This window comes from Abramis brama, assembly GCF_963993115.1.
Source record: "Abramis brama genome assembly, chromosome: 15".
NCBI classification, from domain to species: domain Eukaryota; kingdom Metazoa; phylum Chordata; class Actinopteri; order Cypriniformes; family Leuciscidae; genus Abramis; species Abramis brama.
Genome location: NC_139977.1, coordinates 36,964,370 through 36,981,575, shown reverse-complemented (window position 1 = coordinate 36,981,575; position 17,206 = coordinate 36,964,370). Strand labels below are relative to the sequence as shown.

The window sequence follows — 17,206 nt, the reverse complement described above, 5'->3', positions numbered from 1 at the left end:
GTTACAATCTAATGAACCAAAACAGAAAAACACACCGAGTCTATTCAGACAAAACAGCATTAATAGCGGAAAACCAAACTGTGAGTATTTATGATGTTTAATGTCAAACTGTCATATTTCATCATATGGCTTTATTTTGGTCCATCTACATCTACACTGATATGATGACGATACTATGTTAAAATTGCTGAACACCACAATAAGGAACACAGCCTTGTTTTTCACAATGTAAATTCAAACATAAAAATAGCTGAAGACACCTATAACAGAAATAAATCACAACCACAATTATGTAAATTTGACATTAGTCTACTTCACCTTTGACTTTAACTCCTCTGCAACATCCACTCGCTCTGGCTAGAACAGCGGCTGTCAGGGGCAACAATCCAGCCCTGGCACTATAGCCACACCAGCCCACATTACTACCGCCACCCCCCCCCCCCCCCCCCAGCCCACACACACACCCACACACACACACCCACCCCACACACACACACATTACCCCCCCAGAGCAGATTACCCCCCCCCCACACACAATCACACACACACACATTACCCCCCCCAGCCCACATTACCCCCCCCCCCCCCCCCCCCGCCCACATTACCCCCCACAGCCCCACCCACAACACCCCACAGCCCCACCCACCCACACACACACACACACACACACACATTGTCAGTGACACTGATTTATTAATTGTGGCTGTTTGAGGAATTGCTATAATCTGATGTTCATGTTCTTCATTCACAGTTTCTCATGTTTCACCGATTCATTGTGATGTTTTAATTTTGAGTCACAAAAAAGGTGAGACACACACAAATAGAGAGAAACTGAAGCAGAAATCTGATGTTATATTGATCTTTGTGTTATATTTCTATATATTTCTGTATTTCTCCTTTCAGAAAGCAGCAGTGTGATTCATCTGACCTGATAAATATTCTCCATCATGTTCCTTTTCCAACAAATAATAAGTTCATGGTTCAGACATGCACTGTTACTGTATATAAGATGAATGTGTATGAATGGATTTTATATGTAAATATTACATGTTTGTACAGTTTGTAATTACTGCATGGATGTACTTTATTCTCTCCTGGAGTTGTAGATTTGTAAACATGTTCCAAGCTTCTTGTAAAAAATAATAAATACAAAAATGACCTAAACTGTTAGTTTTGTGTGTTAATATTTGTACTTGATCCTTGATAAAAATCAGCAAGTGAGATCAATGTTAACATGTTCACATGAGTACTATTGAATACATCATTCTACATTTATCTATGGATAGATGTCTTTATATATAAATAATATTCGATGAGCTATACTTCTTTTCATTTATTATTTATCTAAAATCTGCATATTATTGCTCTTTATTTTTGTCGGTGAAGGTGGTAGTAGGGATGGAGGTATTGGTATTGATATTATAAAACTATTTGTCTTACTTCCCTCTCTTCGCCTACATAAATAACATTTCAGAAAACATTACACATATTAATAATGTGCATATTTTATAAAATATAAATGGTCTGGGTCGGGCGGCTGTTCTGCTGTCGGTGCGACCGGCGTGTCCTGTTGGCATGGGCATTTTTACCGCCGTTGCCCTAAATCCCTTCTCTCATGTAAAATAACTGTGTTGGATTGATATCTGGGTTGATGTGGTGTCTCTGGCTTCATCTCATGAAATCTAACAGTTGATAAGAAGTGATACAGAAAATTGCTTTAATTAAACATTTATTGAACAACACAAGCCTCTCCAATCAGTGCACTTTTATAAAATAAATATAATAATTCTGTATAGATAATTATGTTATGTATATTGAAATTATACATGTGTTACATTTGTTCAACAAAAAATATTTTAGCAATATGTATAATTTGTCAGAATTATTGCGCTCCTTCTGTCATGCTCAGTCTGTTTTTCACACATGCGCGCGGCGACGCTCGTTTATGGAAATCTGTAGCATGAGCTGAGTCAACCTGACACTTTAGCGGAGATTCACTCCTGACAGCAAAATGGAAATATTTGCACAGATGCTGGCAGGGCTGGACTGGGACAAAAAAATCGGCCCTGGCATTTTGGCCCAGACCGGCCCACTATATGATCATAAACACCACCCATCTTTGCACGCCCTTAAATATATGCATACCAACTCCAATTCCAAAAAAAAAATTATGAATGAGTATGAGATGTATCGGCCCAAAAAGCACGTCGGCCCACCGGGAAAGTGCCCGGTATGCCCGATGGCCAGTCCAGCCCTGGATGCTGGTATATTTCAGTCTACTTGCGCTTCAGTATTTAAATAGGTAAGGCTTAAAACATGCAATGCTCAAGAAATCTAATCTTGCTGTAATTTTCTTTGTGAGGTCAGAACACAAAACTGTGTTGGTGATCCAGACAAAGCTTCATACTAAAATAAAAATATTGTAAAAAGTCATTTTCAAACTGTGTGTATGCTATGCTTCAACATGTAATTATAGAATATTTTCAATATGAAAATTATGGTTTTATGTTTCTTTTAAGGTTTTGTTTGTTTGTTTTTTATGAACACTTTTTTTAACTAACACTTCAACATCACAAAATTAAAGAGATGTGCTTAGGAGGTTTCAACTATTACAATCTTCTTGGACAGCAAATAATTAGGGAATGGAATGCTCTATCAAAGCGAAACAATAATACACAATTAGATATTTTTCTTTGTGTGTGTGTGTGTGTGTGTGTGTGTGTGTGTGTACAAACAAAAATAACTAGCCTACTCCACTGGTCTGTTTGCTGTTGTGACACTGATGTAGGATTGAAAATAATCCAAGATATTTTAAATGAACAAAGATATTTGCTTTACTGTTTCCAACCCCTCTTTCCACCAGGTTTCTGATAGTGATCAAGGCCTGTAGGCCAACATGTTTGTACTTCGGAGGTCTATGAATTGTCACACCTTTAGTACGGTGGGGGAAGTGTAGTTATCTGATTGGTCAGTTTGAATGTCTCACATCTGGGTTTTAGTCACATGGTCAGGAAAGGATAAAACAAGATTGAAACTGTTGCTCTGGCTCTCTTCTTCTCTGGGTCTCTCTCTCTCTCTCGCTCATATATGCTGGGTACAATTAATAATATAAGTTATCATCATCTCATATATCTATTTTGTAACTATTTTAAGTGTAACCATAACCATATTTTGTCATTAAACCTTTTCAATTGCAACTAATGTGCTAACTAGTTTTGAATTGGTATTGACTTTGAAATGCTACCTATTGCAATACAATATCGTCACTCTCTACAGCAACGATAGACTGCTAAATATGTCTCCCACATATTTATCTACTGTAACTGCGCTTATTTCCATCGTTGGTATAAGTAGCAGTGGGTGGAACAGACAAGAAATGTGCTTGCTAATAACGTTTCTTTAGTCATTCGGCAGTTCTTGTAGACTGAACATCTGCAGGAATCCACCCTTACACTGATGTCCAGTTTACAGCGTTTCCAACGCCTGTTTAAGAAAGTGTCAGGTTGAGAAAGTTTAAGAAAGTGTCAGGTTGACTCAGCTCATGCTTGTTTGTTGCTTATACACAGCACAGGAAGGTTTGGTTTAAATAGATTCGTGTTTCACGGATGAGGTGAGACTCACACATCATAATCAGAGAGTTCTTGTGACAAGTGATATCAACAGAAACTGTTTTCTCTTTAGTTGTGTGAATATTTGTCAGTAGTTAATATGATATACCATGTGTCAAAATGATTGATGGCTTCCGGTTGTCATTGACCTTTCCGGTTGACCTTCCGGCCTGTATTGTTATGGATTGACCTATTGACCCTACCTATCCCTTCGATCATGTGTTTTGACAGGTTGGCCTTCTGGTGTCTTTCCGGCATATGTTGTTATGGTTTGCCCTATTGACCTAGCTAGTCCTAGATCATGTTGTTTGACAGAAAGTTTTTGCCCTATTTGAACCTTTTTTATCCCTAGATCATGTGATTTTGACAGAAAGTTTGAAAGGCGCTGCTATATATATATGTAGGAAATGTGTCAGCATCTCCTCCGCATTCCAGAGTCCATTGTGACCCCCCTTTGGAAAAGTGAGAAGAAAAAGACACACTGTGTGTGTGTTTGTTTGTTTGTGTTTGTCACAGGATTCCCTCTCCCAGCCTTCGCATTTGAGCTCTGACATTTGAAACGTGGAGTTCAGACACTGTGATTAAACAATGTCATACAAAAACATTCTATCCTTTAAAATAATTATCGTGCTAATTAAACTAAAGTGTACATGATATGGTTATAAAATAATATCTTGCTAATTTAACTAAAGTTGAAAAACATTCTATTCTTTAAAAGTATATAAATTAATTGCTTATAATATAATATAAAATCACAGAGTGGTTCTCTCTTACAGCACCACCTGACGGGCTCTGACTCCTAGGGTTTATTCAGCGATCAGAATGAGACATTGTGTTAGGGCTAAATTTATTTCAAAGTTTAAATGATATCTTTATAAAATGTTTTTTTATTATTATTATTTTTTTTTTTTATTAAATTTAATACAATATTAAAAGTCGTAATAATGTTTTTAAATTCAATACATTATTAAAAGTCTTAATTAAAAAGTCTCTCAAACAGAGGCCCCCATGACACCCCCCTCCTTCTGCTCCTTCGCATTCCAAAGGTAACAGTGAAACTGTGAAGTGTATCTCACACTAACTAAAGTTAAAAAAACATTCTGTTCTTTATAAATGAAATGGTTCTAAAAATATCTACTGAAACCAATTGTTTTAGATAAACAAAAATAAAATCCATCTTACATAAATCATTCTATTCTTTAAAAGTATATAAATTATATAATATAATATAAAATCACAGAGTGGTTCTCTCTCTCTCTCTCTCTCTCTCTCTCTCATTTAAAAGCATCACCTTTAAAGTTTAAATTAGATCTTTTAAAATTAAAAGACTGTTTAAATTAAATCTTTAAAGTTTGAATACATTCATACCTTCTATTTATCTTTTAGAAGACTTATGTATGATATAAATGATTTTGCTTAAATTTAACCCATTGTATTATTTTTACTAAACAATGTCTGTTCAAAAAACTTTAGATGGTTGAAAAACTGTACTTATTCGTCTTAAATCTCATTTAATCTATTTTTTTATTTTTTATTTTTTTCATGCAGGGTTTCGATTTTTATGGTGGGGGCTTTCCATAGCTATAATGAATTTTGTACCGTACACCTAAACACAGAAAACTACATTTGTACATTTTCAAAATGAAATAAATAAATATTTCTAAGCTGTTTTGAGTGCGTGCACACACACGGTTCTAAAAAATGAACTAATCTCTATTTTAAATGTAATTATTATTAATAACATATGTTACTAAAATGTAAACAAAGTTTTAGCTAAATAAATATATGAATAAAAACACCTTACAGCCCCAGATCCTTCAGAGATAAACCACAGTGTGAACTGAAGCTTCAGGAAACATCAGACCAGATGAGTCTCGGGGGACAATGTCACAGTAAATCTAGTCTGCTAACGCCTTTTCAGAGTACATCCAGAGTTTATACTAAATTCATTTAAAAGCATAACCTTAAAAGTTTAAATCAAATCTTTAAAGTTTTATTCAAATCATATCTTCTATTTATCGTCTAAGAAGACTTATGTAATGATTTTGCTTAAATTTAACCTAAGGTATTATTTTTACTAAACAGCGTCTGTTCAAAAACTTTAGAATGTCGAAAAACTGTACTTAGTCGTCTTAGATCTTATTTATACAAAAATATTTCAAACAGTATTTTTGTCCATACAACATTTTGTCAAAGTTTGTCACAATGTTTTGTTGTTGTTTTTAAGAAATCCGAGGACTCCACATTGCTCTTATTTAGACTAAGTTTGTATCATTTGGAAAATCACCACACAATTTCAGAGACGCAATGCGTGATAAGTAAAGTTTGTCTTGAGCGAATATTTAATTTTACTCGTCTTAATTCAAAGTATAAGTATAAGATCGTATAAGATCATTTTAACTTGTATCTCCCGAACTATCCTTAATCAGTGTGGAATCACACAGGGTGAAACCCTTTACTGAGAATATACTATCTACTCAAAATATATGTAGAAGTTTAAATCCGGTGTTTAAAATCTGTCTGCTGGCCGCATGAATAGACTTTGGGCAGAGCTATAGCAGGAAGCATGCCCCTTTGACCTCCTCGATTTTGTGACTTTTTTTTTTGTTTTTTTGTTAAAGACCCTACAAGTTAGTCCTCCCAAAAGAATTTCTCCCATCTAGCGGTGAAATTCTATTTTGCATTTAAACAAATAGTGCTCTCTAGCGCCTTGCTTTTTCAAATGCGGTAGCACATCATCGAGTTTAACTATTCATGTTCTACCGTTATGCTGCCTATATAATGATTTACACAGCCAAGCAGTACAAAAAAGCTTGTCATTTAGACCGTAACTTTGACTCACCTGTCGAGAAGAAAGCAGGCAACTTCCCTTTCAAAGTCTTTCTCCTTCATTAGCTCTTTCCACCTGGGAGAAGCTATCCCGATATTTATTTACATCCCGATAAATTACATTTTCGCTCTTTGGCCCACGAGGATTCCTTCTCCTGTGGCTCGGCATAAGTATGATCCAGCATTATATTGTACCGTGCAGCCTTTTCAAATTTGTCTGGGACAGTATCAACGCCTCTCATATGGTCTAGCGGTTAGGATTCCTGGTTTTCACCCAGGCTGCCTGGGTTCGACTCTCGGTATGGGAAGTCAATTTTTTTTTATATTGTCAACAAAATTCAAGTTATTCAAGTTCATCAATAATCATTTTTAGTTATTCATAGTCTTAGAGGCCTACACGAACTGCAGAAACAAGCACAAGATATGTACAAACTCATAAATGCTGTTTCAGTACTGAATCATTTTCACAAATACAATGTTGTTGGTCCTTTTGAATGTGCTGTTGACTATAGTAGTGTTGATGATGAAACGTGTTGAGTTAGGCTAGCGTTTTTTGTCCCTCTCTGTTATTATAGTGTTTCAAGATGGCGGAACGACACGGAAGCCTCCTTGGACTTACCCGCCCCATGTAAATAAAGATAAGAAATGTTTCGCTTACGAGGATAAGTCAGATCATTGGCAGAGGTCATTTTACACCCATGAGGACATATTTTATGAATACAGACAATGATTTTAGCTAATAAAATACCATTTTTTCAACGAGCGAATCTACACATGAGAAGTCATAACTTCAGGGGTCAACGGCTTAGGCCCGTTGGTTTAGGTATTTGTAAAAATCAAATACTGTATTACACTTTTCAAAGTTACAATAAAAAGACCTGTTGTGTTCTGACACAAGGCCATTAACTTGTTTTTATAAATGTATTTTGCTTATTTCTACAAATATCAACCTGAAAAATGAAAAATCAGAAAAAGAAGAAAAAAAACAGTGTTTTAAAATACAACTAAACCATGATAATGTTTAGTTTCGATGTTGATGACTAAGCTTCTGGCATATAGTGCAACCACGCAACAAGAAATCTAATATTGGTGTAATCTTTGCTAGGTCTCACTCACGACGCACAACTTTGTAAATAAAATAAAATAAAATATTATGGAAGTCATTGTACTGTAATTTAACCATATTTTATTGATTAATATTATGGCTTCATGTTGATTTAAAGTTTTTAATTGTTATTAACTAATACCTTTATCTTTTAACATCCGGCACAAAATGAAAGAGAAAAAAATAAAAAAAATTAAAAAATGGAATGTTCACAATCACTATGTGTCCAAAACAGTATGCGTGTAAATAGTTGTGCAAAGTTCCACACCCTATGGACTAACTTTAAAAAACAAAACAAAAATACACATACATAAATATATATATAACATACACAAATCATTTCTTAACTAAGCAACTGTTTCTTAAATTATCAGACACTCACCGCACTGATGTTAACATCACCATATATTGTGTTTTCTACCATGAGTGTAGTAACTATTGTCCCACCATTCTTCTGGCCAATTGTTAAGTTAAGCTGATTAGGGTTCTGAATTAATGGCTGTCCCAATGATGTAGAAATATTATGCTGTCGTCGTTGTGGAAGGTTGTTAGGCTGTTGATTTGTCATGTTTCCAGAATGTGTTTGAACGCTCAGCGTTTGAACGTCACCATCTGTTAAAAAAATTAGCAATTAAATACACAACCAAAACCATGTAAACATTATAGTAAAGCTTATTGAAGATTGAGAAACATATTGACTACTAAAAAAGTAAATTATACATATTTCCTACGTTTGATATTCTTTTTTCTGATTTTTTTCACTATGGACTTGATCCTTTTTAATGCTGTTTTCTCTCCATATTTATTCTGTAGTTCCTCTACTGTGTCTTCCAACTTCCCTGTTGTTCTTCTCCAGCTGTGTTAACCAAAGACAAACAGTTAGAAGAATAAAATGTATGTACAATAGCAAAAATAAAGTTGGTCATTAGTTGTTAGGGTTAGATACACCTGTAGACACATTCATACACCCGTTCACCTGTTTTCATTTAGCATACACCAGAGTTCAAACATTCACTTTTTCAAAGGGTCGAATGATTACGCGGTCAAAATTTCTCTTTTTAACATAAGAGTTTAAAAATGTACATGAGTCAAGACGCATTGCATTATGCACCTGACCTGCCGGCTGATGAAGTATTTATTACATCAAGAAAACATGAATACAACACACTGTACTTGGATGAATACATTTATTAGATTTATTTAATAATATTACCAGTTCCATATTATCTTTATTAAAAAATAAGACAATAAATGATTTTATTTTTTAAATTTGACTACATTCTTTACTTTTTGATTTATGAATTATAACAGACTGATGGGAAAAACATCATTTTGCTGTTACTTTATTAAAATGTGTTTTATTATTCAACTATTTCTTTCTTTTTGTTAGTTTTTATTAGTTGTGATTTTATATAAACATTTAACTTTTAAAATAAAGGTTTACAACAACATCACCATCTTCTGTTATATTTGGGCCTCCATGCTCATCTACTGTACAGTATATGATATTGGTGAAGGGGGGCCCAGCATGAATATATTTTTTAGGGGGCCCCCCAATTCTCTAGCTACGACCCTGTTCACATCGCATCGTAAGCGCATAATATCACCTGCTCAAGTACGTCTTGACGAGTTTCTTCTGTATTAAACAGCGAATCTTCTCAGTCAGATCGTCGCAAGATCTCAGGAATCCTCTCACACTGCTCGTGTTCACGCGCTCCATCGCTAACGATTCAAACTTTCATAAAGCGCGGCAAAACAGCAGCGCGGAGATGTGACGTCACGTGTCGAGCGGGCGCTCGTAAAAAGCACATCTTTGCATTTCTTCTGAAACAACACTTATCGTATTGCCGGGTGTGATTGTAATGTTTTGTATGGCGTTTTCTTTACACTCTCCCCGGATATCTGTTTCCTACAGTTAGCTGTAATGTTAGTGAACTCTAGGTCTTCTCTTTGTTCATATACGACAGTATTCACATGAATTGGCTTGATTTGATAAAATTATGTTTTAAACCATCATCTTCACTTGAGACATTTACATTATATTATATACCGTCCTATATACCGTTATACCGTCCTAGTTTTTAAATAGCGCTAAAATGTATATTTTAACCCTTTATGCGGATATGCCGCACAAGGTTCTCTGTTCTCTGATTCTATGTTTTTAAAAATAAAGACAAGGATGCCTCTTTCTATAAGCGACCCTCAAAATCTGTGCATACAACAAAACACGTGTAGGTGTACGATGATTTATCAGAAAATTACTTTTGTTTGAAGAAAAACTTAAATCAGCTGGTGCTTGATAACTATTGAAGTTATATTGAAGTTATGAATTCGGTAATGATGCGATATTTATCACGTTTTAATTTTAACTAACTTACTTTTCAAATAGCCTAACATCTTGTTGGTCAAATTAACTTAAAGCCTGCGCAAAAGTATTCTTAAAGCACATTAACTTAAAGCATGCGCATCCTAGCTACTTTCTAAATGTGTGTTACAGAACTTATGGTGAACAATTCACCCATGTGTTTTAAACGTGTAATGTTTAAACAGATTTTGTTACTGGATTGAGTGAAAATAATAAACTTCTCCTTTGTTTTTATTCATCAAGTTAAATGTAAAAACTGTTGTTACTTGGATGATGAATATCTTCACTTTATGATAGGAAAGTACGGACAGCGCCTTTGACCAATCCTCTACATATGGGGCACTTGCGCAGAGAAGGCGCACATTCTTTGCACACAACTAGGTGACCACAGGGGATGAAGACAATGTTCACTTCCTTATCCATGCAAACTTTGCATGTGCGCTCCTCTTGAAGTCTTCTTAACTGTTCCTCCATAGACAAGTCTGAAAGATCTTGACTCGGTGATGCAGCTTCATTTGTCTGGGCCATCAGGCCACACTCAAATTCCATCTCTAAAGCAGACTTCACCACAGGATTGTTCTCTTGTTCTCTCACAAATTCTCTTGAGTCGCTGTCTCCATTAGTCAATAGCTGTTCAAATAGTCTTGGAAATCTTGCTTGAATCTGATGAACAAACTCTTGGCCCTTTTCTTGCAAGAGGTATTCACATCTTGGAAACCACTTGGCATGTTCTACCCATGGATCATCACCAGACTCCCAACATCCGAGTCCACCATCACACCAAAAGCACTTCACGTCATCATTACGACCAACATAGTAAAAACCAGCCTTAGCCAATTGGTCTGGTCGAACAGTTATTCTTGAGGGCCAGTAGACAAATGTGAGCAACCTTTCTTCACACTGTTGCATTGCCGAGTTAGATCCATTGAAAAGGCCGCCACCAGATAAAGGTACATTATCTGCACGGTCGCCTCGAACGAAGCGGCAGTTGGGGTAATGCCTCTGGTGCTCTGATACTGCACGATCTCCCGGTTCCCAGTTGCTAAGCTGGCCTCCACAACTGAAGCAAGCCACTCTGTCGTCATGGCCAAGGTAGTAGAAACCAGCTTTGGCAAGCTCGGCTGGACTTACTGGTGCAAGAGTCCAATTCTGAAAGGTGTCAAGGCGTTCCTGTTCCCGACGCATGCCAGGATTGTGACAAGCCGGAGGTCGCTGGTGAGACATATCCATGTAACCCACACGCTCCTCCGTTTGGTCTGAAATGGATGCCTTGGTGGTCGATGTTACGGCTGTCAGAGGGGCGGAAAGAGGATGGCTACATTGCGAAGCGGGGGAAAAGGCACTTTTGATGAAGGCTCTGGATGAAGACATAAAAATGTGACCACTCAAGCCCTTCTCTCTGCCGGACATCCCATGACTAGTGTCTAGTCGTCCGAACACATAATCTTATTAAACTTATTAAATACCCTCTATGATCCAGGACCCGATGCTAAGAACAAAATCAAATTTTGTTCAACACCACAAAATGTCCTTTTTCTGTTCTGTACACAGCGGGGAATTTAGATGTATCATTTGAAAAATCACCACACAATTTCAGGTATTCACATCATTCACAAATTTTTTTATTTCAACATTATACTTTCATACATTGAAGTAGTGAAGAAAATGATAGACATAAAGTAAAACAACATTTACAGATGGTCTAACCAGAATAGAAAATCTCTGCAGGTGATCATGTCTTTCTCTAGGCTATAGTTGACCAGAATTTCAACTAATTCACCAACGTCTGTTTTTGCATTTTTTGACACCAGTGACACACAGAGATCCGTTACAAATGTCCATATAGCGAGAATTTCGTCAATTTCAAATTCGTCACTACATGCACCCAACACATCCAGAACTTTTCTGAGGATTACGCCATTCGGCTCTTTGCCGTTAAAAAACATGGGCGTTACATCAGTCCATGACTTTATCAAGCCTCTTACGACATCCATTTCATTTTTGAGATTTGTCACACGTTTGCTATCCTGCGCACAATCGTTTTTCATACCACACGCAGCATCAATGATCCTGTGCATCAAGCCAACCATTTGGCCTCTAAAATGATCTTTAAACATACTGTCTAGCATAACTCTTAAACGACAGTCTTTGCCCGTGGCACACTCACACGCCGGATGATACTTGTGCCCCACATCGCCAGAACTGGACGGGGAGTCGCTCTCCATCAGGTTTTGCGTAGCCATTTTTTCAACTTTTCAATTTTTTTTCAAATTTTCCTGGAATGTCCTGAGTGAGTGAGTCCTTGCGGGACAGTCGTCCAGGGTTTGTGCGTTAATGCTCGAAGTTTATGGGTCAAAACTCGTAGAAGCGTAGTTTGCGTCAGGTTCAGGCAAACAGGACTTTCAACTTTTGATCAATGAGATGTCGCAGTAGCACAGCAGTCCGCGGCTAGTAGAGCTAGAGTAGAGCTAGAGCGTGGAATGTCCTGAAATATTTATCAGGACAACGACTGGGGTCCGCCCCCTCGCCCCACTGTTGTGTATAATGTACGGGGGGTTGTCATCAGGAAAGCCGTAAATAACTAGTTCCTGCATAACCAACAAGTCCTACATGTCGCCAGAGAGAAGTTTATTATTTTCACTCAATCCAGTAACAAAATCTGTTTAAACATTACACGTTTAAAACACATGGGTGAATTGTTCACCATAAGTTCTGTAACACACATTTAGAAAGTAGCTAGGATGCGCATGCTTTAAGTTAATGTGCTTTAAGAATACTTTTGCGCAGGCTTTAAGTTAATTTGACCAACAAGATGTTAGGCTATTTGAAAAGTAAGTTAGTTAAAATTAAAACGTGATAAATATCGCATCATTACCGAATTCATAACTTCAATATAACTTCAATAGTTATCAAGCACCAGCTGATTTAAGTTTTTCTTCAAACAAAAGTAATTTTCTGATAAATCATCGTACACCTACACGTGTTTTGTTGTATGCACAGATTTTGAGGGTCGCTTATAGAAAGAGGCATCCTTGTCTTTATTTTTAAAAACATAGAATCAGAGAACAGAGAACCTTGTGCGGCATATCCGCATAAAGGGTTAAAATATACATTTTAGCGCTATTTAAAAACTAGGACGGTATAACGGTATATAGGACGGTATATAATATAATGTAAATGTCTCAAGTGAAGATGATGGTTTAAAACATAATTTTATCAAATCAAGCCAATTCATGTGAATACTGTCGTATATGAACAAAGAGAAGACCTAGAGTTCACTAACATTACAGCTAACTGTAGGAAACAGATATCCGGGGAGAGTGTAAAGAAAACGCCATACAAAACATTACAATCACACCCGGCAATACGATAAGTGTTGTTTCAGAAGAAATGCAAAGATGTGCTTTTTACGAGCGCCCGCTCGACACGTGACGTCACATCTCCGCGCTGCTGTTTTGCCGCGCTTTATGAAAGTTTGAATCGTTAGCGATGGAGCGCGTGAACACGAGCAGTGTGAGAGGATTCCTGAGATCTTGCGACGATCTGACTGAGAAGATTCGCTGTTTAATACAGAAGAAACTCGTCAAGACGTACTTGAGCAGGTGATATTATGCGCTTACGATGCGATGTGAACAGGGTCGTAGCTAGAGAATTGGGGGGCCCCCTAAAAAATATATTCATGCTGGGCCCCCCTTCACCAATATCATATACTGTACAGTAGATGAGCATGGAGGCCCAAATATAACAGAAGATGGTGATGTTGTTGTAAACCTTTATTTTAAAAGTTAAATGTTTATATAAAATCACAACTAATAAAAACTAACAAAAAGAAAGAAATAGTTGAATAATAAAACACATTTTAATAAAGTAACAGCAAAATGATGTTTTTCCCATCAGTCTGTTATAATTCATAAATCAAAAAGTAAAGAATGTAGTCAAATTTAAAAAATAAAATCATTTATTGTCTTATTTTTTAATAAAGATAATATGGAACTGGTAATATTATTAAATAAATCTAATAAATGTATTCATCCAAGTACAGTGTGTTGTATTCATGTTTTCTTGATGTAATAAATACTTCATCAGCCGGCAGGTCAGGTGCATAATGCAATGCGTCTTGACTCATGTACATTTTTAAACTCTTATGTTAAAAAGAGAAATTTTGACCGCGTAATCATTCGGCCTTTGAAAAAGTGAATGTTTCAACTCTGGTGTATGCTAAATGAAAACAGGTGAACAGGTGTATGAATGTGTCTACAGGTGTATCTAACCCTAACAACTAATGACCAACTTTATTTTTGCTATTGTACATACATTTTATTCTTCTAACTGTTTGTCTTTGGTTAACACAGCTGGAGAAGAACAACAGGGAAGTTGGAAGACACAGTAGAGGAACTACAGAATAAATATGGAGAGAAAACAGCATTAAAAAGGATCAAGTCCATAGTGAAAAAAATCAGAAAAAAGAATATCAAACGTAGGAAATATGTATAATTTACTTTTTTAGTAGTCAATATGTTTCTCAATCTTCAATAAGCTTTACTATAATGTTTACATGGTTTTGGTTGTGTATTTAATTGCTAATTTTTTTAACAGATGGTGACGTTCAAACGCTGAGCGTTCAAACACATTCTGGAAACATGACAAATCAACAGCCTAACAACCTTCCACAACGACGACAGCATAATATTTCTACATCATTGGGACAGCCATTAATTCAGAACCCTAATCAGCTTAACTTAACAATTGGCCAGAAGAATGGTGGGACAATAGTTACTACACTCATGGTAGAAAACACAATATATGGTGATGTTAACATCAGTGCGGTGAGTGTCTGATAATTTAAGAAACAGTTGCTTAGTTAAGAAATGATTTGTGTATGTTATATATATATTTATGTATGTGTATTTTTGTTTTGTTTTTTAAAGTTAGTCCATAGGGTGTGGAACTTTGCACAACTATTTACACGCATACTGTTTTGGACACATAGTGATTGTGAACATTCCATTTTTTAATTTTTTTTATTTTTTTCTCTTTCATTTTGTGCCGGATGTTAAAAGATAAAGGTATTAGTTAATAACAATTAAAAACTTTAAATCAACATGAAGCCATAATATTAATCAATAAAATATGGTTAAATTACAGTACAATGACTTCCATAATATTTTATTTTATTTTATTTACAAAGTTGTGCGTCGTGAGTGAGACCTAGCAAAGATTACACCAATATTAGATTTCTTGTTGCGTGGTTGCACTATATGCCAGAAGCTTAGTCATCAACATCGAAACTAAACATTATCATGGTTTAGTTGTATTTTAAAACACTGTTTTTTTTCTTCTTTTTCTGATTTTTCATTTTTCAGGTTGATATTTGTAGAAATAAGCAAAATACATTTATAAAAACAAGTTAATGGCCTTGTGTCAGAACACAACAGGTCTTTTTATTGTAACTTTGAAAAGTGTAATACAGTATTTGATTTTTACAAATACCTAAACCAACGGGCCTAAGCCGTTGACCCCTGAAGTTATGACTTCTCATGTGTAGATTCGCTCGTTGAAAAAATGGTATTTTATTAGCTAAAATCATTGTCTGTATTCATAAAATATGTCCTCATGGGTGTAAAATGACCTCTGCCAATGATCTGACTTATCCTCGTAAGCGAAACATTTCTTATCTTTATTTACATGGGGCGGGTAAGTCCAAGGAGGCTTCCGTGCCGTTCCGCCATCTTGAAACACTATAATAACAGAGAGGGACAAAAAACGCTAGCCTAACTCAACACGTTTCATCATCAACACTACTATAGTCAACAGCACATTCAAAAGGACCAACAACATTGTATTTGTGAAAATGATTCAGTACTGAAACAGCATTTATGAGTTTGTACATATCTTGTGCTTGTTTCTGCAGTTCGTGTAGGCCTCTAAGACTATGAATAACTAAAAATGATTATTGATGAACTTGAATAACTTGAATTTTGTTGACAATATAAAAAAAAATTGACTTCCCATACCGAGAGTCGAACCCAGGCAGCCTGGGTGAAAACCAGGAATCCTAACCGCTAGACCATATGAGAGGCGTTGATACTGTCCCAGACAAATTTGAAAAGGCTGCACGGTACAATATAATGCTGGATCATACTTATGCCGAGCCACAGGAGAAGGAATCCTCGTGGGCCAAAGAGCGAAAATGTAATTTATCGGGATGTAAATAAATATCGGGATAGCTTCTCCCAGGTGGAAAGAGCTAATGAAGGAGAAAGACTTTGAAAGGGAAGTTGCCTGCTTTCTTCTCGACAGGTGAGTCAAAGTTACGGTCTAAATGACAAGCTTTTTTGTACTGCTTGGCTGTGTAAATCATTATATAGGCAGCATAACGGTAGAACATGTATAGTTAAACTCGATGATGTGCTACCGCATTTGAAAAAGCAAGGCGCTAGAGAGCACTATTTGTTTAAATGCAAAATAGAATTTCACCGCTAGATGGGAGAAATTCTTTTGGGAGGACTAACTTGTAGGGTCTTTAACAAAAAAACAAAAAAAAAAGTCACAAAATCGAGGAGGTCAAAGGGGCATGCTTCCTGCTATAGCTCTGCCCAAAGTCTATTCATGCGGCCAGCAGACAGATTTTAAACACCGGATTTAAACTTCTACATATATTTTGAGTAGATAGTATATTCTCAGTAAAGGGTTTCACCCTGTGTGATTCCACACTGATTAAGGATAGTTCGGGAGATACAAGTTAAAATGATCTTATACGATCTTATACTTATACTTTGAATTAAGACGAGTAAAATTAAATATTCGCTCAAGACAAACTTTACTTATCACGCATTGCGTCTCTGAAATTGTGTGGTGATTTTCCAAATGATACAAACTTAGTCTAAATAAGAGCAATGTGGAGTCCTCGGATTTCTTAAAAACAACAACAAAACATTGTGACAAACTTTGACAAAATGTTGTATGGACAAAAATACTGTTTGAAATATTTTTGTATAAATAAGATCTAAGACGACTAAGTACAGTTTTTCGACATTCTAAAGTTTTTGAACAGACGCTGTTTAGTAAAAATAATACCTTAGGTTAAATTTAAGCAAAATCATTACATAAGTCTTCTTAGACGATAAATAGAAGATATGATTTTAATAAAACTTTAAAGATTTGATTTAAACTTTTAAGGTTATGCTTTTAAATGAATTTAGTATAAACTCTGGATGTACTCTGAAAAGGCGTTAGCAGACTAGATTTACTGTGACATTGTCCCCCGAGACTCATCTGGTCTGATGTTTCCTGAAGCTT

General features: G+C 36.0%; 3 protein-coding genes across 3 annotated transcripts in view; 1 reads left to right on the top strand and 2 right to left on the bottom strand.

The window, feature by feature from the left end:
* The window catches only part of LOC311096828 (uncharacterized protein), a 488,849-nt gene that overhangs the window by 58,824 nt on the left and 412,819 nt on the right, over positions 1-17,206 (top strand). The gene's annotated exons all lie outside the window — the stretch shown is intronic.
* Positions 1-17,206, bottom strand: part of LOC311096814 (uncharacterized protein) — a 367,324-nt gene that overhangs the window by 144,106 nt on the left and 206,012 nt on the right. The window lies entirely within an intron of this gene.
* Positions 10,196-11,137, bottom strand: LOC311097059 (putative inhibitor of apoptosis; the record flags this gene model as incomplete). The annotated part of the gene is made up of 1 exon (XM_084136519.1): positions 10,196-11,137. The coding sequence occupies one exon, from the start codon at positions 11,135-11,137 to the stop codon at positions 10,196-10,198; it is 942 nt and encodes a 313-aa protein (XP_083992645.1).